Source organism: Cynara cardunculus (assembly GCF_001531365.2).
Source record: "Cynara cardunculus var. scolymus isolate 2C chromosome LG 1, CcrdV1, whole genome shotgun sequence".
Classification (NCBI taxonomy): Eukaryota; Viridiplantae; Streptophyta; class Magnoliopsida; order Asterales; family Asteraceae; genus Cynara; species Cynara cardunculus.
Window position 1 is genome coordinate 21,178,882 of NC_037528.1, and position 12,660 is coordinate 21,191,541.

The 12,660-nt window shown below is 32.3% G+C and overlaps 1 protein-coding gene across 2 annotated transcripts; it reads left to right on the forward strand.

Annotated features, from left to right (window-relative positions):
• The first annotated feature begins 5,885 nt into the window (after window positions 1–5,885).
• Window positions 5,886–9,772, forward strand: LOC112510399 (ETHYLENE INSENSITIVE 3-like 1 protein). 2 transcript variants are annotated; one of them, XM_025115811.1, is made up of 2 exons: window positions 5,886–6,034; window positions 7,587–9,772. In XM_025115811.1, exon 2 carries the CDS (start codon window positions 7,652–7,654, stop codon window positions 9,530–9,532), a length of 1,881 nt encoding a protein of 626 aa, XP_024971579.1. In that variant the 5' UTR covers window positions 5,886–6,034; window positions 7,587–7,651; the 3' UTR covers window positions 9,533–9,772. The 2 variants fall into 2 exon arrangements, with proteins under 2 accessions (XP_024971579.1, XP_024971572.1); XM_025115804.1 differs by having other exon boundaries at window positions 5,887–6,034; window positions 7,557–9,772.
• The last annotated feature ends 2,888 nt before the right edge of the window (window positions 9,773–12,660 follow it).

Here is a 12,660-nt window from a genome sequence, read left to right on the forward strand (position 1 = left end):
TTTTATGATATTTTCAAATTTATATTTTATTCAAAAATAAAATATTTACTGTTTTTTTAAAAATACATAAAATCGTATTATAAATCGACAGAGACAAATAATAAAATAGAACATTAAAATCGAAATGTGTCTCGCTGCATTGCGCGAATACTCTTCTAGTTACTTTTTAATTGAAAAGCATAATTATTAGATAAGAATAAACAAAAAAAAAGACAAAATAATAGGTAAAAAGACTAAATTGTCCCCTACTTCACAATATTGTTTAACGGAGTTAGCGACTAGGGACTACTTTCTGAGCAAAATGAGAATCACAATGATGCTTTTAGAATTATCAAAGTTCAGGTTCCATTTTCAGACTTTTCATTAAACCTTAGGGACAAAAATTAGAGTTTACTATAAAATAAATGTCCACGATGAAAATATACTTTTTTTTTAAATGTCTGATAAAGTTATGTATGAAGTATGTTGCGAACATAGTTTTGATGACGTTTTCTTTAGCTTACGAATGAAATTTTATGTTACGTTTTCTACACCGTAACATGTACCAAAACCGAAAACTATATATTTAAGCATGCGGGGGATCCTAAAATGGGTTACATTAATTCCTTTACGGAAAAAGATCTATCACATTTAATCAATGACAATTAGACAGTGGTGGATCTGAAAATATGTCGTTGGTGGCACTGATGGATTTAGGTTTTTAGATCGTCATCTTACTTTCCTTGCCGCCAACTAGTCGTTACCCAGCTAAGTTGCTTGGTTTCCCAAATGCAGCATATGTGATATGCTTCAACGCTTATCACTTCTAATTTGGCGTTCTAGCAAATATATCGTAGCTACTCATGACTCTCGATCTTCTCCATTCGTGACATAGCTATTGGACGGTATCACAAAAGAACCACAATACTTACACCGCCAAAGATAGTAAAATAAAATACAGACACTACTGTCGACAGGTTCACTGAGGGTATACACGACTAGAATGACAAGATAAAATAGACAGATAAACGAATTGTGAATTTTTTTATTTTAACATACCTATTTATTTAACTCATCTACGACTTTTGTTTCACCTATTATAACGAGACAATTACATTGTATTAATCAGTTATATCCCAATTTTATTATTACTATCAAAAACAAATTTTTATTATCTTATTGTCTATTTTTTTTATTAGCCTGTATATCCAACACGCTATGTGAACCGACTAATCCCATGACGATCACTTGTTTTGCAGATAGCCCGGAGTCACCGCATTTGAAACTATGTGGTACAAGAAGATTTTTATTTCTCATTGTATTTGAACCTATGATCTCCTGATACTTTTGATTTTTGAAGCCAAACTTAAATCAATCAGACACCACCATTGATTTTGAAAGTCAAGCTTAAACCAATCAAACATTACTCTTGTGGTTATTATTTTCTATTTTATTCTTCATACCATACACATACACATGGCATAATAACCCTTCATAAATCTTGTCCGACAACAAACTCAAAATTGCTAAGAAAACATGTTTAATTGAGATTTAGAAATATAAAAGTCAAAATATTAGATTATTTGTTGGTGTTTACAAATGATTGTATACATCCCCCTTTTTGAATTATTAATAATATTACTGGGAGAAATGTGAGATGAGGTGGTGCATGTATTTGACTTTACATTTTTAATTAAACTAAATCAAAATAAAATCTTGCTCCTTTTTTTTATATTAAAATTATTTAAGGGGCCGTTTACCAAATACTTATTCAGTAAGTATTTACCGGTAAAACTTAACACATTATTTACTTACCTGTTAAGATTTTAGTTCACCAAAAACGACATAGTATGCAACAATTTACAAGGTAAGCGCTTACCATGGTGAAAGTCGTCAACCCTCACTTACCGGGTAAGACTCTTGGTCATTGTTTCGTTCTTACCGGATAAGATTTTTGGTTCTTACCATATTCATCCGGTGATGTAATGTTATTTGGTAAACGCTTACCCGGATAAGTGTTTGGTAAGTTTGGTAAACGGCCCTTAAGTTTTAGAGTGTTGCAATTAATTGAACCATAAAGTTTTCATTAAGCTATAAGTTTAAAAATGTTGCAACTTCCGTTAAATGTCATATCCCTTGTTGTAACATGTAACATATGTTTGATTACTTAAAATTGGTTTGTATAAGTTTAAAAAGATTGACGTAGATTTTCAACAGTTGGATTTGTACTTTCACTTGATCATTCGTAACTGTAAAAAGCTACTGAAAAAGCAATTTGTATTAAAATGTAATGTAATTCGTGTTGATTCCTGTATTAGAAGATATGTTTATAAAAGATCAGATTTGATGTTTATGACGGTAAACTCATGAAAACAGTAAAGTTTAATAACTTTTAAGAATGGTTATTTTCTTTATAAAGTTATAATGTGTTTCCTTTTTGTTTACGAGGTTACGGTATATTTCCTTACGAGGGAGGTTCATATGAGAATGGTAACTAGATAAGAGGATCATTTTCGGCAACTTATTTATTTAAAGCATTTATTAAATAAAACTTCTTTAAAATCGTCCAAGATTTGTTGCATATGAATTATATATGGAAATTTATTTATTTATATCAAAATCATTTAGTGTATTTAATTAGGGTATTTATTTATGATTTTTTTTAAATAATTTATGTGATTTAAGCATGATTAGTTTTTAATTAATTAATTTATTTTATTTTATGACATTTTAAATAAGCGTGATTTAGTTTTTCATTTAAGATTTTTTTTGAACTATATTTAATATATTTTTTATATTTTTAATCATAAATCACATGTGAAATTCATAATTAATCGACGTTTTTTCTTCAAAAAAGAATAACTAATTTTCGTCAAAATATCATAAGTGATATTGTTCATAGTAAATTTAAGTGGAAAATAAATGTAAGTTATGTACAACATTACATGTGAAATCTGTAAATTATAAATTATGTTTTGAAGTATATGTGATCGTATACATATAAAACAAGTTCTGCTACACATAATATTTGATTATGTTTTCATTGTTTTTTCAATATTTAATTTGAATCATTATTTTCACGCTTAAAGTCACATGCTATTAAAAAATAAAAAAAAATTGATTATGAATCACATATGATTTTAACGAAAATTATAATTTTTTTAAATATTATCTTAAATAAAAATAAATTACCTATATGAATTATTTTAATGTATTAAAAAGAAAATAAATTTTTAAATAAAAAATTAAATCATATTAAAATCATAAATATGGTAAAAATATAATCTTAAATTAATGCCTTAAATGATTTTTATATAAATAAATTACTTTTATTCCCTTATTTATTTTATTTTTGGAATTATTTACTTAAGGTATTATTTAATAAATTATGTGATCCATATTTATTCTTTTATTTTCTTATTTGGTTATTGTTCTCATATATGAATACGACTCATTCTTTTATTACATTAAAAACATGATATGTTTCCTAAAATAGTATTTTTGAAAGTATGTATCCTAAAATAGTATTTTTGAAAGTATGTATCCAAAAATAAGAACCAAAATAAAGTACGTTCAATTTTGATAAAGTTTTTTTAAAGAACACAAAAATTTACAGTTTTTTTTTATTAACCTGGATATCCAACCCGCTAAGCAAGCCGACTAATCCTAGGACGACCACCTGTTTTGCAGATAGCCCAGAGTCATCACATTTTTTGTGTTCTCCACCAATGGAATTGTCATTTTCTTGCAGACACACAATAATATATATATATATATATATATATATATATATATATATATACACACACACACACTCTCTTATTTTGTTAACGTTTAATCGATAACGTAAGAAACTGTAATGTTCCGTTTTTACTATTGTAATGTCATAAATACCATGTCTGAACACCAACAGTAGTAATATGTTTCACACCTTCACTAACCGATACACAATAAAGTAAAGTGAAATCATAAACTCATAGTACCGTGCATATAACTTATATCGATCTGTTCCAATTTTTGAAGCTGTAATAACCACTTAAAGTCAGACATCTAATTATTGGTTGATAATTCCGAACAAAGTAGTCGATGAACTATTGTTCTTGACTTAACAGGACAAATAAAAACACACGGTAGACCCACCAATCAAGGAGTAAGTTAAGACCATTCAAAGAAATGGCCTACCTAGGACAAAGATTGCCCTAAAATGTTTAAAGCCATCGGATAACGTTCATGCACTATTTTGACTGGTCTTGTTTCACTTGCCATTACCACAGTATTTGATTTTGGGTTTTTTTTTTCCTTTGGCTTCTAAGGGGCCGTTCACTAAACACTTACTTGTTAAGTGCTTACTGGATAAATTTCCTTATTGGATGAACATGAAAAGGGTCAAGAATCTTACCGGATAAAAGCAATGAAAAGGATAGAGAGTCTTACCCGGTAAGTAAGGATGGTGACTCTTATCTAGATAAGCACTTACCCAATAACTTGTTGCATTCGATATGTTTTGATGTACTAAAATCTTACGTATCAAAATAAATTATAATGTTGAATCATATCGATAAACACTTACCGGGTAAGCATTTAAGTAAACGGCCCATAAGATGCCTTAAATTTTCGACATGGGAAGGATCGAACAAGGTTAAAGACCGACTTACAACATACTTAAAGACCGCTTCATTTAAATATTAGTTATAATAATCAAAGACAAATCCTTTTACGTATCTCAAAATACAAAGATACGTAGAAGACATAATTACTATAATAATACGTATGACCAGAACTCGGTTGTCCTGCTCAAGCCGCCTTTCAATTTTTTTAATTTTATAGTTTAATTATTATATATGATTTTCTTACGAATTTAGTAGTTATGACGATCAACTATGATAAATTTAGTGCTATTCTGATTGGTTTTTAAAGTACAGTATATGATTTGACGTATACTCTAATAAAGTCATCTGACGAATGAAATATCGAGGTACAAAACAAAAGTTCGTGAACCACACTTAACGTTAATAATTACAAATGGGCAACTTGAATTAAAAGCTATAATAAAAGAATATATTTTTTTTTTCTCCAAGATAACCTCTAATAAAAAAACGTTCATTTCTCTATTAAAAAAATATAATATCAAGAAAAATCGAATACTTAAACTGTCTTCTAACACGACAAGACTGAAAATCACAAGTAAATTGTAACGGTCATTAACAAGAAAACAAGTAAAGTCTAATAAGAATTCTATCAAAATGAAAACGTTGTACTCCCGAGAAGATGACGTGATGTGACTTGATCCCTGGAGGGTAACTCACCTGATATGACATCAGGTTTGCTCTAAGTGGTAACTGACCACCACTTAGAGTCTGTTATAAGCGTTGAAGGTTTGTTCGGCTATTAACTTCAAAACTCCATGAGATTAATTGGAGTGCTCGAAAACTAACTTGAAAGGTCCATCAGAAAAACGAGATGACTCGATACAGTTTACGAAAAGTTATTTTACAAATACTCAAATATCTAAAATACACATTAATAGCATAAGAGCATATCCACCGAGAGATTCTTAGAAGTAAAAAACGTAAATTCTTATAAGAATCTCACATTATTGGAATTCTTATACAAGAATCTTGGTTATTATCTTGAACTTTACGTAAAATTACAGATTTATTAGTGTTTTTTTTTATATATTATTAAAATTTTTATATATTGAAATAATTATATTTATAGATTATTAAAAGTAATAAAAATGAGTTTTTTGCTATTTTAAGGGTGGGAAAATACACTTGTTTTGGTATATAAAATTTGAAGATATTTGTCTGCTTATTTCCAAAAGTAGAAAGACGATCATACGTTTACTTGCCATCACCGTAGAAATACGATACCCATTACTTCCACCCGATCCCCTTTCTATTGAATCAACCTCTTTGTTTGTCACATTCATTTGCGTTTTCCTCCTCCTTTCTCTCTCTCTCTCTCTCTTTCTCTCTCAGCCACCGCAGACGACTTTCTTTTTTCTTTTCTTCAGATGGCGGAAGCTTGAGCGAAGTCTTAAAGCAAAAAGTTGGTGAGTTCGTTCGTTCGTTCTTCGTCTTTCTGCTCTCTTTTCTTGATTTCTTCTGTTATCTGAACAATATTGTATCCAAGTTCTTGATGAAAGGCAAATCTTTTTGATGGGTTCTGCTTCTTTTACAGTTTTTTCATGAAATTGATCTGGGTTCTTGTTTCTGATGGTTGGATCTGTATGAATTTCGATGTGGGTTGTTTGAATTTGTTTAGACGATAGTTGTTTTTCTAGTTTAGTTGTTAATCGAATAACACCCCTCCCCCACTTTATGATGATGATGATGATTTGAAGCACATGGAGTGATTTTGGTTTTGGTATCGAAAAGTTTTCTGAATTTAGATGGTGTTTTGTTGTGATAGATTTGTGTTTTTCTTCTTTTTGGATGAGATCTATGACATCTATAGAGTAAATCTTTTCTATTTGCTTTGTTTCATCTTAGAAAAAAGTCAGAGCAACAAAGTTGTAGATCATAATTTAAGGAAGTTTAGAAAATTAATTGGGGTAAAACATTCAATCAGTGGATCTTGTTTGAGATTTCCCTTTTCCTGCTGTTGCCTTCTTCTTCTCCTCTGTATATGTATACATACATATGTATATATATATATATGTGTGTGAGTGTGTGTGTGTGGGGGGGGGGTGTTCTTTTCAAGTGTCTTTAAATCTCTATAAGAACTATAAATATAAAGAATCTTGTAGCAAATAGGTCATTCCAACTTAGAAATTAGTGAAAGATGATAGAACTTGGCTATTTTCATGGACCACTTGAAGATGGAAATTGATCTAATGTTCATGGAAAGAAAGTAGTATATTATTGATAAGTAATTAAGCATAGTCTATTATCATGTTCTTTTGATCATCTTCGGTTTTCAAAGAGAAAGGATGAACATTTTCTGCCGAAAGATTAGTGGGGTTGAATTTGCCTTATTTGTCATCTATAGTTTTTGTTATCTTTGAGCTTATGTTACCTTAAATGGCTTCATTCGGTTCTAGAGTTCCCCCTCAATAGGAAGTAATAGCTCGAGTCTATATATTTCTCTTTGTACTTGCAAGCCAGGGTCTTCAACAAAACAACCTGCTCTACCCCTTCAGGCAGTAGAAAGATTTTGCGTACATCGTGCCCCCATACCCTACCTCTGTGTGGGATTTACTGAGTTTGTTTGATTTTGGTATTTTATTTGTTACTCTTTGTACTTGCAAGTCAGGGTCGTCAGGGTAACAACCTCTCTATGTGGGCGGGGGTTTCCGAGGAATACAAATAACCTGTGGGTTTTTTCAGATCTGGGGGCAGTAGAAAGATTTGCGTACATCCTGCCCCCAGACCTCATCTCTGTGTGGGATTTACCAAGTTTGTTTGATCTTTTATCTGTATCTTCGTATAGTAGTAGGGATTGTTGTAGAAATCATTACAGGTTACTCTTTTGTCAAGAATCAAGATTTCTTTTATATGGTTTCTATTACCATTAGTCTTGTTTTGTTAGATAAATAGTGCAATTTCTAAGTTGACTTTTTATTTCTTCCTCAGGAGAATTTCTGATTGACACCTGATATTCAGGACTCGTATACAATCTTGTGTATAGTTGAATTACGATATTTTCTTGATTCGGGTTTCTGTGATCCATGGGGATCTTTGAAGAAATGGGTTTCTATGGAAATCTTGATTTCCTTTCGGCCTCTCAATGTGAGGGGGAGCGGCCACATGAAACCGAACAAGAGGCACCTGGGGAGGAAGATTATAGTGATGAAGAAATGGATGTTGATGAGTTAGAAAGGAGGATGTGGAGAGACCGAATGCTTTTAAGGCGTCTTAAAGATCAAAACAAAGGAAAAGAGGTCGATAATGCAAAACAACGCCAGTCTCAAGAACAAGCAAGGCGAAAGAAAATGTCTCGGGCTCAAGATGGTATCCTGAAATACATGCTTAAGATGATGGAAGTTTGTAAAGCTCAAGGGTTTGTTTACGGAATTATTCCGGAGAATGGGAAACCCGTTAGCGGAGCGTCTGATAATCTTCGTGCATGGTGGAAGGAAAAAGTTCGGTTTGATAGAAACGGGCCGGCAGCAATCGCGAAATACCAGGCCGATCATTCGATTTCCGGGAGAAACGAGGATAATTGTGCTGTGGTTTCCACTCCTCACACGTTGCAAGAGCTTCAAGACACCACACTCGGTTCCCTTTTGTCTGCTCTGATGCAGCATTGTGACCCTCCACAGAGGAGGTTTCCATTGGAGAAGGGTGTTGCGCCGCCGTGGTGGCCCACCGGAGATGAGGAATGGTGGTCCCAACTTGGCCTGCCGAAAGAACATGGCACACCACCATACAAGAAACCGCATGATCTAAAAAAAGCGTGGAAAGTTGGTGTTTTGACGGCTGTTATCAAGCACATGTCTCCCGATATTGCCAAAATTCGCAAGCTTGTTCGGCAGTCAAAATGCTTGCAAGACAAGATGACCGCTAAAGAGAGTGCCACATGGCTTGCTATCATTAACCAAGAGGAGACATTATCACGAAAACTATATCCTGACAGCTGTCCTCCGATATCATCAGCTGGTGGAACCGGGTCGTATCTCATTAGCGATACCAGCGATTATGATGTGGACGGTGTGGAAGATGATCAAACCGTTGAATTAGAAGAGTGCAAGCCGCAACCTCGTGATGTGAATAATCTTTACAGTATGGGGCTCATGGGTCCAGCTGATAGGCTCATGGTCCCTCAACTGGCTCAAGTCAAGGGTGAGCTCATTGACGTCCCGAGCCCGGATAATTTCGTTCAGAAACGGAAGCAACCATCTGATGAACAGCAGCCTGCTATGATGGAACAGAAGATATTCACATGTGAATTTCCTCAATGCCCTTACAGTGACATCCGTGTTGGATTTCAAGACAGATTTTCAAGAAACAATCACCAGATGAGTTGTCCTTATCGCTCTACACCTAATCCGAATCATAATCCTTCTCGTGGCGGAACGCTAAACTTCCAAATGAACAACCACATCCAGAAAGAACCTGTTTTCACTATCCCTGCCTTTGCTCAGCCCAAGATCACCACGGCTCCGCCTGTCAACCAAGACAGTGCACCCTCCTACGGTGGTTTGAATTCACAACTTGGACTTCCTGGAGATGGTCAAAGAGCGATATCTGACCTCATGTCATTCTACGATACTAAACATCAACAGACCAACAGAAGTCTCAACTCCGGGAATCTTGATGTCATCGGTGACCACCAGAACCAGAAGCAAAAGTTTCCCATCCAACTCGATGACTTTTTTGGACACGGTGTCGAAACCAACATTCCTTCCAATCAATCTACATTCTTGCCACCAGGATTCCAGTTTGACAACAAAACACCATACAATTCTGGTTTTGATGCAAACAACCTGAATACGAACGAAAATAACCTGGATTTCAGATTTGTTTCACAGTCGCCGTTCACTCTAGGAGGAGTCGACTTTTCTGGGGATCCAAATCCAAACGCGGATATAAACATGTGGTATCTTTGAAAGCATCAAGAAGACTCGAAACAAGTTAAGAGTCGCCATTAACAGGTGAAAAAAAATTAAGCACCCTCTTCTTCCTTAATCTATAGTATAGTATCAAGTTAGTTATATCCTGGTGGTTATTATTACCCAACTTTCTATGGACTTCTGTGTTTTTTACGCTTCTTGATACTGGTTGTGTAACATATATTTTGTTTATATAAGTGGTGTATTGTGTCAAAAGATTTCTTGATCATTACAATCATCAAAACCCATACTAGATCTAGTTTCTGTCTTTATCAAAGATCACTGGCCCAAAAAGGGCTTGATCACCATGGTTGTGTTAGCTGATCAAGAACACACACTACACACAGTGAAAGAAGATGGAGACAAAGGGAAGGGTGAATGCATGTGAGGGTTGTTGGGTTAGTGATAAAGTTGAGTTCTTTTGGGACCAATTGACCGAAAGATTAGGTAGAGAAGAAGTGGACATTAATGGGGGACCCAGATATGGATAGAACGTGGAAGATGGGAGCTGGCTGGTTATCCCACTAAACAACAAAACAGATATAACATCAAACTTGCCTAAAGCTTTAGACTTTTTGCCATTAAAAGAGATGTTTGTGGGCAATCTTGAACCAAATTTCTGTTACCATTTAGGTCAAGTTTTGCAAAGACTGAAGTGATGATCTGGTGTCAAATCTTGACACAGAGGCCCATTCTCAAAATGCATGCAAAGTCTCTTCCTTTGTACATTATTTGCTTTTTACATGATGTGTTCATGTGAAGATATGCCTTCTGCTGGTCCCATGATTATGACCATATCTATTTTATTGACTTCTTGGGAGATGTATACAATCTCTCAGCAAATCTTGCATACATCTTGTTCTTTTTAGATGCTATGTAGTGTGAGATTTATTGGGTTGGTTTGATGATCGAACATTAGAAGAAATGGATGTTGAAGTTGAAGGGAAGGAAATAAAGATTGTTGGTGTTGTGTCTTGGATTTTATATTTCCATATTAATAACATTCACCAAATATGCTTTGAACGTTGATATAACTTGTGCTTGTAAAAGCTTCAACTTATTCCATTTTATTGGATGGTCAGTGTTTTTTCTTTTAATTCAATAAAATATATAGATCTGGAATCATGTGAGACCATTTAATTCAATAAAACATATTATTCTGATATCAAGAAAAGTGGAATGGTAAAAATATATTATATTATATTTGTAGGAGAAAATGAATAATGGGAATAACGCATTCGTGGAAAAAATGGATGATTTAAAAGTAAAAAGAGTAAATTTGGAAGAATAAAAAGATGGTGGCTTTTTAAAAATAAAAATTTCCACATTGAATTGCAGTTCAACACGTCTTATGTTTGTTTGTGCGTGACTGTCCCCTGCACGTGACTGTCCCCCTGCACGTGAATATGTGTGGGTGTGGGCCCATGATGGATGGGTGCGTAGTTACTGATCAAAAGATGGCTATTTGGGTTCATAGTAGCTAGTCTCCAACTCATTTTGCATTACAAAATACTTAAATAATTTATTATTTATATTTTAATTGTTTTTAAATAAATATTTATCATAAATTATATTCATAATAAATACATAATATTATTTATACTTGTGACATATATGTTTAAAAATCAACTAGTGTGGGTATCGTGCGTTGCACGATAATATGAGTACCTTGATTAATGATGCGAATATTGTCTAAATAAATACATGTTAGTTGTTAATAGAAAATAAATACATGTTAGTTGTTAATAGAATCATCAACAAATATATTCAAATAATTCGAAAAAAACTAATAAAATATAATTAGTGAATTATATATATATATATATATATAGAGAGAGAGAGAGAGAGAGAGAGAGAGAGAGAGATTTGTTTAAGAATAAAGTTGTAAAATTAAATAAAATGAGTAATAGTAGGAACAGGGGTGTGGATAACTTATGCATTGTTTGTCTGATTGATTATGAAGTTTATTTCTTTTTAAGAAGAGGATGATGCCTCTACTGATTTTTATTAAAAAAAATAAATAAGTGTAAGTCTAAATCGCACAGTAACTAATTATATATACAAAAAATATGGTAAATATAAACTTAGTCTATATATAATATGATAAGATATTAACCGATTATTAATACATATAAATTATTATAAAAAATAATTCATTGTTAGAAGACGAATGATATCTACAAATAACAAAAACAAATACTCCGTCCGTCTCAAAATAAGTGTCTATGTTTCTATTTTAATTTGTCCCAAAGTAAGTGTTCACTTTCAAAAAGTAATGTCTACTTTTCAACTCTAGTCTTAATTATGAGATATAGAATTCATTAATCTCTCAATTATGAATGATAAAACTGTCATTTAGTTAATGGCAAATTGCATGAAAAAGTAATGTACTTTAACTTGATTCTTATTTTGGATAACATATTTTAAAAACTTCCATTTTGGTACCTAAGATGTAAAATTTTAAACATTTAAGTACTTGGGTAACCAGTTGAAACATGCATTAATCGGTTATCATGTTGATGTGGCGAGTGACGTGGTATCTGGTTAATGCTTCAGCAAATAATACTGAGTTGATACCATATCACTCGCCACATCAACATGGTAATCGTTTAATGTTTCAACTGGTTACCCGAGTACTTAAATGTTTAAACTTTACATCCTATATACCAAAATAAAATTTTGAAAGTAAAGTACGTTACTCAAAATAGGAATCAAGTTAAAATACGTTACTTTTTCATGCAATTTGCCATTTAATTAATTAAAAAGTGTAACGATTACACATTTACAAAATTGTGGATATGTATTTTGGGGCTTAAACATGCATTAATACAAATTTCAAAGTACAAATCAATAAATAAATATTTTTAAATACTAATCAATAAATGTTATTTACTATCATTCATATTATAATTATTACATTGATGGGATATATATATATATATACACACACGTATCGAGAGAGGTTGCATTTTGTAAGTTCGAAGCCAATGTAAATTAATAAATATTGATCAATTGATATTATTTATCGTCACTAAATTTTAAATTATTGAGAGAAAAAGGAAAATATTGATATAATGCAAATTAAAAAAGTAAAATAAATTGATTTATATATATATATATATATA

Bases quoted from the DNA above. Each gene is read 5' to 3' on its own strand.
- LOC112510399 (XM_025115811.1), top strand. From the start codon at position 7,652: ATGGGGATCTTTGAAGAAATGGGTTTCTATGGAAATCTTGATTTCCTT.